This window comes from Rhinopithecus roxellana, chromosome 16 (genome assembly GCF_007565055.1).
Source record: "Rhinopithecus roxellana isolate Shanxi Qingling chromosome 16, ASM756505v1, whole genome shotgun sequence".
NCBI classification, from domain to species: Eukaryota; Metazoa; Chordata; class Mammalia; order Primates; family Cercopithecidae; genus Rhinopithecus; species Rhinopithecus roxellana.
Window position 1 is genome coordinate 803,564 of NC_044564.1, and position 16,439 is coordinate 820,002.

Here is a 16,439-nt window from a genome sequence, read left to right on the forward strand (position 1 = left end):
GAGCCCATGCCCCTCTAACATAGCGCCTTCTCCCAGTGTCATGAGTGCCTGGGGGAGTAGCAAGGAATGGGAGCTTTGTGAGGGGTGGGGGAGAGAGCAGTGCTGTGAAGTTGGGCTCTCTGGGGAGTTCTTCTATTTTTCCGCAGCACCTTTCCTTCCTCCACACTAAGCTCAGTGCTTCCCTAAAACTCCAAGTTCTTTGTCCCGGTGCTCACAGCGCAGTGGTAATGAGATGGGTGCAGATTTTCATGGTTCATTGGCTCTAAGTGGAAGGATCACTAGATTTGCTGGATTGAATAAATAATCATGGGTGGTCACAGAAGTTTCTTGCCAGAAAACATTACAAAATCTTCTAAAGGATGGACCTGTGCCTTTGATGGAGGGCTAGGGCTACTCCAGAGGTTGCAGGGTGCTGTGAACAGCTCATCTGGGGCGTTGGCCCAGCACTGGACCTCAGCATGGGCACAGTAACAGGAGAAAAATGTCCCTATTGGAGAGGCTGAGCCATTGCTGGAGAAATCAAGCCAGAATTATAAATGCTCACAAAGGAAACAAACCGAACAGGATTTGAAAAATGGAAGTTGACACTTGAAATCACCAATGTCAAGTCACTTTGCGGGAGTAGAACAGTGATGGGGAGCCTCAATGGGGAGAAAGAGCCAATGTTGGGCCCAAGGCAGGGGTCCAGGGGCTGTCTTCATGAGGTCCCAGAAGACTGAGCTCTGAATGGGTTCAGAAAGCCTGAAGGTCCACGTTCCCAACACAGGACAGTCCAATGGGAAAGGACTGAAGAATGTGTTTCTGGAGGGAGCCCTGACCTTGCTATTCCTCCTACCAGAAAACTCCTGGTGCCAATGAGTGAGCTGGGGACAGCTTGATGCTAGAGATGGGCATACAAAGGAGGGAACCTTGGAGAATGCATCCAGGAGGGGCCACTGTTCTGCCCCTTTCTGTGACTTTGTCTACCAGGAGTCACCTGTATCCTGGGAGATATGACAAGAGCAAGTACAAGAGGACAGGCTGAGCATGGGGAGGGGTTTAACAAATACAACCTGTGCAGGGCTGTGCGAGGATGAAGTGAATAAAGCACTAATTTCAGGTACAAAATGTAAAGGGGAGCCAAACATCTCAGTACTCAAGATAAGCATATTTTAGTGTCATGTTGAAAAAATAAAAACTAATGCAAGAAATCCATGATGAACATAACATCAAAAATTTAAATACAGAATCCAACCTTGCACTTGCATGACTTAACATTATAACCATGTCACAGAGCTTGCTGTAATAACTCCACACCATAATTACACAGAGTTAAAGAACTGAGCTGTGAAAGGACCCTAGAAGTTACCTAGCTGAGGCAGGGAACATGACTTGCTGAGGTTGCCGATTAAGTGGTATGAATGCAGGATCCACACCGGATCTCTGGAGTACCACACTCTGTGCTCCCGTGTGTCACTCACCAGCAGAGGCCCACCCACTGAGATGCCACAAAAGAGCTGATTTGGATGTGTCCCTAAGCACACCACAGGTCTAGAGGAGCAGTATGGCAGAGGGGGAAGGGGTGCTGAGTTGGGATTGAGGAGTCCTGGCTTTGAGTCCTAGATCTGCCTCTACCTGCTGGGTGATTGTATTAGATTCATGGGGCTGCCACCAAGTTCCCACACACTGGGTGGCTTAAAACAACAGCAGTTTATTCTCTCACAGTTCTGGAGGCCAGAAGGCTGAAATTCAGGCACTGACAGGTGTATTGGTCCATTCTCACACTGCTATAAAGAACCACCTGAGACAGGGTAATTTATAAAGAAAAGAGGTTCAATTGACTCCCAGCTCTGCATGGATGAGGAGACCTCAGGCAACTTACAATCATGGCAGAAGGGAAAGTATCTTCTTCACAAGGCAGAAGGAAAGAGAGAGAGAGTGAAGGGGGAAGCGCCACACACATTCAAACAACCAGATCTTTTTTTTTTTTTTTGAGATGTAGTCTCGCTCTGTCACCCAGGCTGGAATGCAGTGGCCAGATTTGGCTCACTGCAAGCTCCGCCTCCCGGGTTTACGCCATTCTCCTGCCTCAGCCTCCCTAGTAGCTGGGACTACAGGCGCCCGCCACCTTGCCCGGCTAGTTTTCTGTATTTTTTCTTTTTAGTAGAGATGGGGTTTCACCATGTTAGCCAGGATGGTCTCGATCTCCTGACCTCGTGATCCACCCGTCTCGGCCTCCCAAAATGCTGGGATTACAGGCTTGAGCCACCACGCCCAGCACAACCAGATCTTATGAGAACTCATTCACTATCACAAGAACAGCAAAGGGGAAATCGCCCCCATGATTCAATCATCTCCCATCAGGTCCCTCCCCTGACACATAGGTAATCCAGGAAACCTCATCATGAGAGCCTGGGTGGGGACACAGAGCCAAACCCCATCATGAAGGTTGGCTCCTAGAAGCTCTAAGAGAGACCCCTCCATTCAATGCCTCTCTCCTAGCTGCTGGTGGCTATCAGTAATCCTCGGTGTTCTCCAGTCTTTGCCTTCTTCTTCACATGGACTTCCTCTCAGTGTGTCAACTCTCCCTCTGCCTTTCTGTCATACAGGACACCTGTCATTGGTTTAGGGCCTACCTAGGTGATCCAGGAAATCTCATCATGAGAACCTTAAGTTTTTTTTTTTTTTTTTTTTTTAGATGGAGTCTCACTCTGTCACCCAGGCTGGAGTGCAGTGGTGCGATCTGGGTTCACTGCAAGCTCCACCTCCCGGGTTCACATCATTCTCCTGCCTCAGGCACCCGCCACCACGCCTGGCTAATTTGTTTTTGTATTTTTTTAGTAGAGAAGGGGTTTCACCACATTAGCCAGGATGGTCTCAATCCCTTGACCTCATGATCTGCCTGCCTCAGCCTCCCAAAGTGCTGGGATTACAGGTGTAAGCCACTGCGCCCGGCTGAGAGCCTTAATTACATCTGCAAAACCCCCCTTTTCCAAACAAGGTCACAGTCCCAGGTTCCAAGGGTTACAATGTGGATATATCTTTTCAGGGGCCACTATTCAACCCACTTTCGTGATCTTGGGATGTCCCTTCCCCTCTCTGGCTCTTAGGTTTTCCATATGTACAATAGTGAGGATGACAAGAACCCATTGGCTTGCTGTGGTTTTACAAGTGTCTGCTTGTTTTCATGGTCATCGATGGATCCCAAAATACAGGCATCAATCACACAGCCAGTGCCATGCCGACCATGGCCCCAAGCAGTTATATATAATGCAAATTCAAATTCAAGAAACATTTCTTGAGTTTCTAGAACTATGTTTGACCATAGACTTCTGAAGGCTGTTTGGAGAAGTTGGCTTGTGGTTAGACCATAAATAGGAATGCTTTATTCAACTCTGGGCCCCACACCCTCTAGAGAGAATGTTCAACAAAAGCAAGTGCAACAAAGGAACAGGCTGAGCATGGGGAGGGGTTTGACAAACACAACCTGTGCAGGGCTGTACCAGGGTGAGGTGAATAAAGCACTAATTTCAGGTGCAAAATTTAAGGGAGAGCCAAAAAATCTCAGTAATTGTGTTAGTCCATTTTCATGCTGCTGACAAAGACATACCTGAGACTGGGTGATTTACAAAAGAAAGAGGTTTAGTGGACTCACAGTTCCAGGTGGCTGGGGAAGCCTCACAATCATGGCAGAAGGTAAAAGGCACATCTCACATGGTGGCAGACAAGAGAAAGGATGAGAGCCTAGCAAAATGAATTTCCCCTTACCAAACAATCAGATCTTGTGAAACTTATTCTCTACCACGAGAACAGTATGGGGGAAACTGTCCCCATGATTTAATTATCTCCCACCGGGTCCCTCCCACAACACATGGAAATTACGGGAGTACAATTCAAGACAAGATTTGGGTGGGGACACAGAGCTAAACCATATCTGTAATCAAGATAAAAAAAATTTTAATATATTTTAAAAATAAAAATGAATGCAAGAAATCCATGATGAACAAAATATCAGAATTTTAAATAAAGATAGAATCCAACCTTGCACTGGCATGACTCACCTCATTTTCCTCACCCTAATCCCTGTCCTGTGAATCCGGTCTTTATTTAAAATTTTGACAATTTGTTCATCACAGGTTTTTTTTTTTTTTAGGGCATTATTTTAAAAATTGCATTAACATAGTTTGTTTAATCTTGATTACTGATGTATCTGGCACCCTTTTAATTTCATGCTTAGTCCCAGCCCCGGACCTGTGAGCTAACAATTGGAAGGACTAGTGTTATTTAGTTTGGAGAAGCAGTGACTCTGTGGTCACTGAAGGACTATGTGGGACAGAGGGGTCAATAGGATCTGAGTAGCTCCAGGGGGATCTAGGGGTAGAAGAATTAAGGGAGAGAATTCCTTTGCTACTGGAAGATCTGAGAATCTGATGGGAAGCTGGACTCCCTAATGTCTAAGAGCAGCTCTGGGACCCACTGATTCCAAGAAGCAAAGAGGCTACAAATTTCCTTGTGTAACTTCAACCGTCTAGTAACTGTGGGGTAATGTAAGAAATGCTTCCTCTTGCTTCAAAGACCATGGGGACAGGGATTGGGCCTCCTGTACTTTTGGAAGCCACCTCAATGGTCCTGTCCCCTCCAGAGGGTGGGCTTAATGAGTGGGTTTCCCAAAACAGTGGGGTGAACAGCCCCAAGGTGTCCCATGCATGGGACAGTGATGGGCAAGAGGTCAGCCTCTTCACCAATCCCAAATAAAAACATTTAGAAAAGGAAAGTCAGTGATCTAGGGGATGTTGTTACAAATGCCAAAACATTTCCTCCAAAATACACTACAAAAAATGATCTTCCTACAATGCACTCCTGTGTACTGCTCACAGCCCTGCACACAGCCCTGCATGGCTCCCACCCTGGCTGAAAGCCACACCCTTAGAACTACACCCAAGGGATGTCCTTCCTGCAGTGTCTCATAGCTCTTATCCTGACAGCCTCACAGATCTCCTGTGCAACCATTTAACTCTTTGGTCTTCCTGAAGCCTCTCCATTTAGTTATTGTACAATCTGCTTTCATGGATATTTTTTTCCCTTAGGTTTTGTGTTTTCCTCAAATTTTATGATTTTTTAGATTAAAATACAGGGTATCCCTGGACCCGAGGATCTTAATAAATTGCAAAATTTGATGCCTTTAAAAATAACACTTACTGAATAAATGAGTTATTTCTGCTCATTATTCATCATCTCAAAAAATGTTATATATGCATTGATTTTGGTATGAAAATATTTCTTTCAACATTTTCTAACCAGGTGCCAGTACGAGCTAAAGCGTTGTTTACAACATACGTCTTAATGATTTGCCATTTCTTGACAAATCGATAAATCATTCATGTAGAGTTGGTTCCAATTGAGATTAAATAATACATAAAATTATATACGTATATTTTTCTTTATTATAAAGCTTTTTCTTGATATAAAATTTGGTCTGTAAGAACCCTGGGGGTTGGGTGAATAATTTAACTATCTGAACACAGAAAAGAATTATGTGCACTGCTGTGTTGAATTTTGGCTGCTGTTCAGAATTGAGAAATGGATGTTACCACCTTTACCAGGGCTATCATCACCTGATCTTTGATAAGACTTACAATGATAGAGAATGGTGTGCTTTGGGAATACTTTACATGTCCTGTATTACTTGGTCCTCGCAATAGCCCTACGAGATAAGCAGGGCAGGAATTAGTAACACCCCTCATGGAAGCATGCAGAGGCCCTGAGGCTGACACACCCTGTCCAAGGTCCTGCTCACAGTCATAACAGCATCGAGGTGCCAGATACCATGCTAGTGGCTTGCACCATCTGCCATCAATCCTCCTGATAACCCCTAGAAGGGGGTTATCACAGATATAGAAGCAGAGATATAGAAGATATAGAAGGGGCATCCCAAGATCATAACAGTGGGCTGAATAGTGGCATCTAAAAAGATATATCCACGCAGATATAGAAGCAGAGGCTTGGAGAACTCAGGTTCAAGGTCACACAGGTGGTAGTGGCAAAGTTGGGGTTTGATGCAGTCTGGCAGCTCTACAGCATGTGTTTCTCAAAGTCTACTTAAGGCGTCTTTCCTCTCCTCCAGGAGAGCACCACCACAACTGAGAATGACATCTTAGGTAAGAGGAGCAGGGGATGAACCTTTGCAGAGTCTAAAGGGCCCTGAAATTGATGCCAGGACTCCATCCATATGTGTATACATAACATGTATACTGTGTTACGTGCTTCACAGTATCCTTACCTCATTTGGTTCTCACAGTTGCCTAGAGAGGTAAGCAGTGGGGGGTTGTACATACCACATTTTACAGGTACAAGAGGCTCAGAGAGGTCAAGCGATTTGCTCAAAGTGACACAGGACAATAAATGTGCACTTTTGGCCAATGTCATCAGACAAGATGATCAAAGGAGGTGGGCTGGAAGGTTGAAATGGGGACCAAGGCACTGACCTTTCCTGAGATGGTCTTGATCTGCTTGGAGCTCAGGGGCTCGAAATCCACACCAATGTAGCCCTCCATGGCAGCAAGCAGATTCTTCCGGAGGCAGCGGGATGAGTTGGCTTCCGTGTGCACCTGCTCCCACCAAGAAGGCTCGTACCAGCCCGGAATGATCCACTGGTATTTACTACCATACATGTTCTCCTCATATGCCTGCAAAAGATGGAATGACTATGAAGGCACCGAGAGTCGCACAGTTCAAGGCTCTGTGCCCTGGAAGATAGGTGGGGAGGAAGGCTTCCTCTTACCAGAGGATTTAGGAAATGTTTAATTACTTGTTTGGTTTCTTCCTTGTTATTTATCAAAGAATCCAAGGTAGTTTATGGATAACATGTATAATAAAATAATAAGTACTGAATAAAAATTAAAACATAAGGGCCCAGAAAAATATAAATTATGTTTCCTGAAGATAGAAGGAACAGAATGTAGACAAGCAGACCAAAGGTTCTAACCATATTCATCATTAAGCTGCAAATTTCACCATGAACTTCCCAGCAGCCCAAGAGAAAAGGGTAACAAGGTTATTTACACAACTCTCATTATCAGTAAGGAGAAAACATACCAGATCTTTGGGGAAACAAAGTATTTTCTAGTCTCTAACCCTAAAAATGTCCCATATGGGGAGGATACTATCAAATCAGCCAGCTTAGTACCAACACAACCTCTACAAGAAAGAGATTTCATAAAGGTAATTTTTGTATAGGTCTTTACTAAAAGCTGAGGCCATGCCTCATTAACATAACCCAGGGGGAACAATTTTAAGGGGCCAAGACAATTTAATCTGAGTATGCAGTTTATATAAGATGCCACTTGGCAAACTGAGAAATCTCTCTGAATCTTTATCCAAAACACAGTGTGTATAAATTCAGGTCCTAAAAAAAGTCCCTTACATTTTCATATCTTACATGGATCTTATTTGATTGTCACTCACATTCACTCTGGGAAGTGGTTTATCATCCTCATTCTAGAGAGGGGAAAACTAAAAATCAGAGAGGGCAAGTAACTTTTCCAAGGTCAAACAGTCAGGGAGAAAAATCAGACCTGGATCTAGGTCTGCTGACTTTAAGGGTACAAAGCTGCAGTGCTTGTTTTCCAAAGAAAAAAAGTCATCAGAAGGTTCTGTGCACCCCTACTTGACTCTAATTCTTATTGTCATTATTTTATATCAGGAAAATATGGTTTTTGATAGCTTTGATTCGAGGAGAAAAGTCCCAGTTTGTAGGACTGTCAGGTTCCATCAAAATTGGGTTCAGAATAAAGTTTCTAAGTGGTGATCATATTCCCATCAGTAAACAAAATACCCAGAAGTGACTACAGAGAGCAGAGGTGGATGGAAATTTCCACTGTGCATGGTTGGACTGCATGCATTCTCAGCTGAAATCTTAAACAATCCTTCCATTCATCCCTGGGGAGCCACCCACATGAGAAGGAGACGTTGGGAAACCATTCATGTCGCACCCCTTGGCCTACAGCAGGGTTAGTGTGAGAGGACAGGAGGGTGTAGTGAGAGGAGCTTGAGATTGCTCTGGATTCTAGGAAGGTTCTTGCTGCCTTCCTCTTAGGCTCCAGGAGGCTAAAGCGAGGGTCATAAGGGTGGCCAGAGCTACCAACAACTCTTGTATGTTAGAGAAAACTTACCATCAAGTCTAAGAGTCAGAGGGTCACTCCCCTCATCCCAAGTCCAGAGGCCACTCCTCTAAAACTCCCTTAATACCCGAGAAAGTCCAGGCTGCAGTGTGGAGTAACTCACTGGGGTACATGTGAGTTAAAAGATTTGTTCCTTGACTTAAGCTCAGGTCCCCTCTCTGTGGTCTCCACCCATTGGTTCAGGGAAGCATCTGAAGATTAAATAGACATTGCTTAACAAAAGACCCCTTCAACCACCTCAAGGCAGTGATCACGCTGTCTCTTCACTAGACTCCTTCGATGATACAGGACCTTCACTTCCCTCATTTTAGACACTGTACTTCTCATAATGCAACCTCAGATCGCAGTCATTTTTCTAGCAACTACATTGTAATGTTGCCCCAAACAAAACTGTCGCGGAAAATACAGAAAACTCTCATATTTTAATGACCTAACAAAATCCCAGCTGAAGAAAAGCAGGCAGTCTCCTGGGCTTCTCTCTAATGAATGGAATTTAGTTCACAGAAATTTTTTGTTTTTAAGAAGAAATGCCAGAGCCTGGCTGGGGACTAGACTTTTGAATAAAAGGGTCACCCTAGTAATCCCAGGTCATTTAATCAATGGCAGAGCCTGTAAGACTTCACAACTCTCATCTTTTACTGACAGAGATCCCATGTGTATTGAGGTCTCATTATGTGTGTGGCCATTTTTATATATGATTTTATTCTCTCAACTACCCTATGAGGTATGCACTATCATCTAAATTTTACAGATGAAATTTTCTCAAAACATATGCTGGTAAGTCAAAGGGACAAGACTCAAAGTCCATTCGTGAAGTTCCCCTCTTAGCAAAACAAAACAAAAAGATTTTTGGAAGTTTTCTCAATCTTATAAGGTTGTGGCAAGGAGACACCTCCACTTATCAGGAAGGTATGTTAAGAATTAATAGATGCAGAGTGGCTGGGCGCGGTGGTTCACGCTTGTAATCCCAGCACTTTGGGAGGCCAAGGTGGACGGATCACTTCAGGTCAGGAGTTCAACACCAGCCTGGCCAACATGGTGAAACCTCGTCTCTACTAAAAAATATGAAAATTAGCCGGGCATGGTGGCACACACCTGTAATTCCAGCTACTCGGGAGGCTGAGGAAGGAGAATCGCTTGAACCTGGGAGGCGGAGGTTGCAGTGAGCTGAGATCGCACCACTGTACTCCGGCCTGAGTGACACAGCGAGACTCTGTCACAAAAAAAAAAAATAAAAAGAAGACACAGAGCGAGGATATGAAAAGCCCTTCTGATCAGATACAAAGGCAGATTTTCTTCACACATGATAATTAAGACCATGTGATAATTAATTAAGAGGCAGCACTGAGCAGGAAGTTCAGAGCAGAAAATTAGAGCAGCTCTGACAGTTCTTCAACCAGCTACTGTCCTGTTGTAGCTGTTTCTTGCAAGTGAGTTTTCCAGAAAAGAGAAACTTATTCCATCTGGATGATAATACATTTTGTTTAGAACATTAGTCAATTTTGATGAAGACAAAACTTTTTCTAACATAGCTTCTGACCTTTTGGGGAAAAAAAATACAGTCAAACAGCAGAAGATTTTATGCCACATGCCTGCCAGGTAACTCGTGCACACAACTCCTGGAGCCCCACTTTTCCCGTGGACAGACAATGGAAAGCAAAGCCTGCCTCACTGGATTGGTTTAAGAATTAAATGAGATAATTTGTGTATCATGCATGGCAAACACTATGTACAGGAACATTTTAGCTACCTCTTCTCTTTCTCTTCTCCTCTTGGTAACCCATAGTTTCATTCTGAACATCAGTCACTGTTCTGGGCTATGCACAGCAGTACTCTTGGGCTTAGAGGAGACTGCCCAAGCACCCGATGGCCCCAGAGAGTTGTGCTTAGACTTTGGATCCACTTTCCATGGCTTTTTGTCTCCTTTCTAGCTGTCAGGTCTACACTGTCATTTTTCACTATCATCAAGTCCCTCTCCCTCACTCTGAATTTGCTGCTTTTAAACTACTATAGGCTTGGAAAGTAGGGTGCCTGGATTGCTAAGCATATTTGTAGAGCAAAAGTAAGCAGACTTCGAGCGAGGCTCTCCTGCAAGGGAGGTAGACTGGACTTGGATAGATCATCCACTGTCTAATGCAACTGCAGAAATGCCTCCAGGACTCCATTTCAGTATTCCTATGGTCAGAACGGCTGAGGTTGTTGGACACATGAGTTTTAACTAGACACTGGTATGCTTCTCTGTCTCCTCTGCCAGACGGGGAGTTTTGGGAGGGCGGGGCCGTGCCAGTTCTCTCCTGGAGCCCCAGGGCTTTCCACAGGACCTGGTATACAGGGGCTACTCAATCAATGGTTGTGGATTGACCGAATGAATGCATTTCTAATTTACTTGGTCACCTTGATTTTTGTTTTCTTTTTTCCTGAGACAGGGTCTGGCTCTGTCACACAGGCTGGAATGCCGTGGCATAATTATGGCTCACTGCAGCCTCGAACTTCTGGGCTCCAGCAATCCTCCCACCTCAGCCTCCTGAGTAGCTGGGACTACAGGCACATGTCACTACGCCCAGCTAATTTTTAAATTTTTTGTAGAGATGAGGTCTTGCCATGCTGCCCAGGCTGGTCTAACTCATGGGCGTAGGCTATCTTCCAGCCTTGGCCTCTCAAAGTGTTGGGATCACAGGCATGAGCCACCACACCTCCATTTTCTCTGCATCTTGTAGAAATGTGGTCTTAGGACCTATGACTGACAAATGGGTACTATTGCGTGAGGGTGGGCCATCCTGAGTTGACACACTTCAGCCCCATGAACCACTTTGGTTCTTACTAGTTGTAGACATGTAGCCATGACACAATTTAAAAAAAAAATCTAATTTCATCATTTAATTAAGTTTCCTTTTGCCTCCTCCACTCCCCATGCAAAAAGACATTTCCTTTTTATATTAAGGTTTACAACAGTAATAGTAATAAACCCTCGCATCAGTAAGGCAGTTAGCAGCTGGGATGAAGCTTCCCTTTGGTGGCCTCATTTAAGCCTCTCGACAACTCCATAAAGCAGACGGGGTAGGGATCATTGCTTCCATTTCAGAGATGAGGCAGCTGGGGACCAGAGATGTAAAGCGACCTGATTGAGGTCACACAGCTGGCAGAGCTAAAACCAGAACCCACATTAGAGTGCTTGAGAATTTAGAACAGACCACTGAGGACAGAGGAGAAGACAAAAGCAACATGCCATGCTCATACTGTGCTGATGCCAAAATGAACATTTGCCACAGGGCTATAAATAGGCCTTGCATTTGCTGGAGTCTGCGATCCCATTGGGTGGCAGTTCCGATCTCAAGAACACAGCAACACGCTGTAAAGTTTCCAGGGCAGCATTTGGATGGCAGAGACATGGCTGGCTCCATGTGTCTCTGCTCTGACTCCAATAGGGACAGGAAAGCTCTCTCGGGGGTCTCTGCTCTGAGCGTCTCCTCCCTCTTTCACTTACCAGTCTTGATCCAGCGTGAAAACATTGAACAGTCTCCTTAGGATCTTCTGGGCCTTCCAGAAGAATTCCTTCCTAACCAGACAAGACCATAAGTCCTTGAGGGCAGATTCCATCTAGGAACCAACACGTGGACTCTACACCCAGCCCAAAGCCTCTGAGAAACTCCTTGGAATGGAGCAGCGAGTGAAGACTCTAAGAGTAACCTCATCTCAAAATACCAAAACTAACAAGAGTGAAGAGGAAAATGGGACGAGAAGGTGGCATGGTGTCCCTGTGCCGTGTGGAAGGCAGACAAGCCCGGGGGCTTTGGGTCAAAAGGAAGACAGCCATGCTGTCTGTTCAGAAGCAGAAACCACGGCTGGGAAAGCCACTTGGAAACTCATCCCAGTGCATGGCAGAGTGAGATCACAGTCACACCTGGGCTTTGGTTTGGCTTAAATCGGAACATAAGGCCCATCTATGTTTCTTGCAAACTGGAGGTGGGCAGGGCCTGGTGTGGCATCTTCGCGGATCATTTTTATTAATTTATTTTTTCTGAAGTTACTTGTTTTCCTCATTCGATCAACACCAATCACCCACCATGCACCAGCTCCTTGCAAGGCCCTGGGGATACTGGAGAGGGAACACTGAGTTTCTTCTCTAAAAGAAAGCAGGCTCTCAAATTTGGGCCATTATTTTCCTTTTTAAAGTGGGTTATTTTTGGACCCTAGGTAGTAAGGAGCAAGGTTTTATGAGTTTTGGAGTAAAATTATTAAATCTATTCACTCTATATTTTCTATTTTTCTCATGGTCCTCCTTCAGTTTCAATGTGGAAAGACCTCTTGCTGCTCTCCACTGATAAATAGAACGCTTAACACAATTTTGTGGAACCTACCAGTAAAACTTGCCAGTAAATGGTGGCCCATTCCATCTTTGGACACCTGAGACCCTATATAAACAACCAAAAAAAGATGACTGGTATTTACTGAGGGTTCACTGTACATCAGGTACTATGCAGAGGGTTTTTGCTCAACAATCTTATCAGACAGGTGTTATAATCCTCATTTTACAGATGAGAAAACTGGAGCTCAGAGAGTGTAAATAACATACCCAACTTCAATAATAAGTAGCAGAGCAGGGACTCAAGCCCAAGTTGATTGGCTCCTGAGTGCCAACCTCCATCCAAAATCCCTTGAAAGGTCAGCCTCACATCCTCTCCCTCCTCCCGGCTAAATCAGATGATCGGACAGTTCTCGTTTTGCTCCTGAGCCTTCAAGTTCAAATAACTACACGTGACCACGGCTTCCAGCCACTACTCTGTCCTCGCTCCTTGTCTCTTTTCAATTCCTACACCTGTCCAAAACAGGCCACCAGGAGCTGGGCAGGTCTCCCTAGGTAGGGTCTCTCCAGCAAAGAGCAGAAGGACTACCCTGCCCTGGGTGTAGACATGCAATCTGAGGTCACCTCGGCTCTCTGGCACTGTCCTCACGCTGATGACCTTAGTTACCAGACCCTGCAGTAAACTGGGGGTCATCTGGAATACCCAAAGTCCCTTTTTTTCTCAACACACAGTATTTCTCAGCTATGCCTCTACCACTTGGGCTTAGGCAGCTTTGTCTGTTCTAATATAATATGTTAGGACAATTTACTCTGCTTGGATATAATCAAACATTCCAACCTGTTAAAGTTCTTTGCCCTCAGACTCCGTCATCCAATGTATTTCATGATTTCTAGAATTCCTATTTATAACCTCATCCACATTACTGACAAAAAGATCAAAGAGGACAGAGATCTGTGGCCCATCACCAGACACTACACCTAGAATGACCTCAGTCTAAAAGGTGAAGCTTATTGGGTAGACAGTGACTCCCCTGTCTAGGCTTTCATTCTGTTGACTTTTCTCCCGACATGATGGGGAGGATTGGGAGCTGGGACATCAAAATGGAAACTGACTTAGCTCCTGTGTTATGTCCCCTACATCTAACTTAAGCTAGAGATCATATGGAGAAAATCTTTTTTTTTTTAGAAGCTAGATTAGGGATCAGGTGAACGGGGATGGAGCCTTGGCTCTGCCATGAATTGGCTGAGGGCCCTTGGACAAGCCCCTTTACTCTATGGAGCTCTATTTCCTCATCTGTAAAATGGGAAAATCATAATTGCTTCACATGGTTATTGAAAAGATTAAATGAGATAAGGCATAAAAAGGTCACCTTTGTCACCTGTCACACCCTAGACAGCTGTAAAGGATTCAGGAGTAGAAAATCAATAGTTAATAATTTGTCCCTAACCTAAGACTCTGAGCCCTACCTACAGGGAAGTGGGTCTGAGTCACTTCAGCCTCACCCTGATTTCTGGTATCTCCCTGGCTAAGTTGAGCAGACTTAGAATTAGCCAATGAGGCTTAGACAATGGGTTGGCCTGAGGTCCCTGGTTCCTCGATGACAGTATTGTTCTGAGCCCTGGGGTGTTAGCTCCCTGGAAAGCGGAAAGAACAGTGAACCTAACTCTTCTGCTTCCAGGAACCCAGGCTCCAGTCCTACGATCCCACTCATAGACTGAGCAGGGAGAGGAGGAGTACGGGAAAAAGCTTCATGAACCTCCCCAAAGACACGAATGATACAACTGTTTTACTTACACAACAGAATACTTTTGCTGCCATATTCTGGTCAAACTGGCCAAGGATGATCCGCACATCATTCCCCTGTGGATGGAAGGACACGTCATGAAGGTGAGATGTTCAGCACCCCACAAAGCGTTCAAGGCTGTGACAGACAACATTCCTGTGCCTCTGGCTCTCAGCCCAGAGCTCTGCCTGGGCAGGTGGGCAGAGCAGAACCTCACCCCCAACCCCAGCCCAGCCTGGATTCTCTAGCCCCCTCTTGGGCTGGTTTTCCTTTGGCTCTTGCAATCAGTCTGCCCTGGTCTCATGGGCAAGCCCTAGGGCAATTGTGTACAGGCTGGAGGCTAAAGCTGACTGCTCTCAGGGGCCTTGCAACCTCCCCTGTTCTCCTCCCACCGGGGCAGGCAAACCCTGAGTCCATGCAGGCATCACCTAACCTTCCTCCTCACTTTACATATAGGAAAACTGAGGCCAGATGAGGAGAAAGGAGCTTCTAAGGGCCCCTGGGGAGTTGGTGGCAGAGACAAGACCCCAGTCAACCCCACTCTGCTGCCCTGCCACAGTGTTCTAGCCCTTTCTACCTTCTTAACAGTTAATCCCTCAAGAAATTCCCGGAGCCCACAGTGCTTCCCAATTAAGAGGTTTCAGACTTGCTTTGAGCTTTGTTCGCATCTCAGCTCTACCAACAAACCATGGGTGGCCCCTGGTCGCTCCTTTTCCATCTCAGCCCCAATTTCCTCATCTGTAAAATGAGGATAATGGTAGTACCTTCCTTATCGGATTTCTGGGAAGACTAAGTGAAATAGTCCTTGTAAAGTGCTTAACACAGCGCCTAGCGCATAGCGAGTGTCCAACTTTATTTCTAAGGAAAATCTATTTTTGAAAGCTCTACAAGGGATTACATTCATTATCTCAGGTGGTTAATAGGAAAGTGCACAGTGACCCCTGTGACTCATTCATTCATTCAACAAACAATTACTGAGCATCAGCCAGAGGCTCTCCTGGGTCAGGTAAATGGGGTCTTCGTTGCTTTCTGGGGCATTGGGATCCAGCTGGGTCCTGCCCCAAGGAGAAGAACAGGCTGAAAGAGAATGGGTGGGGCGGCCACCAGGAGACCAGCCAGGCCCTGGCCCACACACCTGCTCCCCATCCCAGCCGCTTCCTGCCCTCCAGAGTGAGGCCCAGCCTTGCAGGTGGTGCCACCTTCCTGCTGTTCATCCATCCCCTCCAGCAGGCCTCATGGCCCTTTGATGCATAAAGTAGAAAAATATGCTTTTAAAGATCAGTTTTTAGCATCTTTCAAAATTGGAAAATGCTGACTGAGAGGCCATTTTACTCATCATGTACTTTAGCAAAATAAAGAAGGCCTGGATTCTAAAATCATCTTTCGTTTGCAAGCAAGAATGGAAAGAAGAGGGGGAAAAAAAACACTGGCTCTGAAAGGACTTTAAAAGATCGTTAACAGAGCAGTGGAAGGAAGGCAAGCCTTTGTCATCACCACGTCTGCAATGCTATAAAAAGTTCTAAGCTGCTTCCGTTCTGTGGACTTGCTTCCAGGCATGCTCCAAGATCTTTCTGCTTGTTTGTTGAAAATTTTTAGCATTTTTTTGCTGCTGATAGTACCTACCCATCCATCCATCCATCCATCCATCCGTCCATCCATCCATCCATCCAGCAAATATCTATTCATCTACTTTGTGCCAAACCCTGTGTTGCTAAACATGGTATGGTAAAAACAGCTTATTAGTTTTTGAAGTCAGAGACCTGGGCTCAAATCACAGCTCCACCTCTGATTAGCTGAAAACTTTGGGTCTTAATCTCCTGGAGCCTCAATTCCTTCATCTCTGAGAAAGGGATAATCCTATGTACCTTGCCCAGTGGTTGTCAGATTCATCATAACGAAACTCACTCACTGGCTTCCATGCTGCTCTCTGCTGGCTGCCCTCCTGCCTCCCTGGCCACTCCTGCTCATAATCCTCATCATCAGCTTCTGACCTTTCTACCCATCCCTAAATGCTGGTGTTCTGTCCTTAGCTCTTTGCTCCCATCACTCTCCCTGGGCCACCTCCTTCATGACCCCAGCCACAACTGTTCTCTGTGTGCCGCGGACTCCAAATCTCTCTCCCCAGCCCCAGTTTTTCTCTAGTTTCCCACCAGACTCTTCCAGTTGGATTCTCTCAGGCACCTCCAACACAAC

At 45.4% G+C, this 16,439-nt stretch overlaps 1 protein-coding gene across 1 annotated transcript in view; it reads right to left on the reverse strand.

Annotated features, from left to right (window-relative positions):
• GABBR2 (gamma-aminobutyric acid type B receptor subunit 2) overlaps nt 1-16,439 on the reverse strand; it is a 420,626-nt gene that overhangs the window by 175,626 nt on the left and 228,561 nt on the right. The window contains exons 5-6 of the mRNA XM_010357632.2: nt 14,258-14,323; nt 6,465-6,665 (exon numbers count right to left, since the gene is read on the reverse strand). Coding sequence (XP_010355934.2) covers nt 6,465-6,665; nt 14,258-14,323 — 267 coding nt within the window. The remainder of the gene's footprint in view (nt 1-6,464; nt 6,666-14,257; nt 14,324-16,439) is intronic.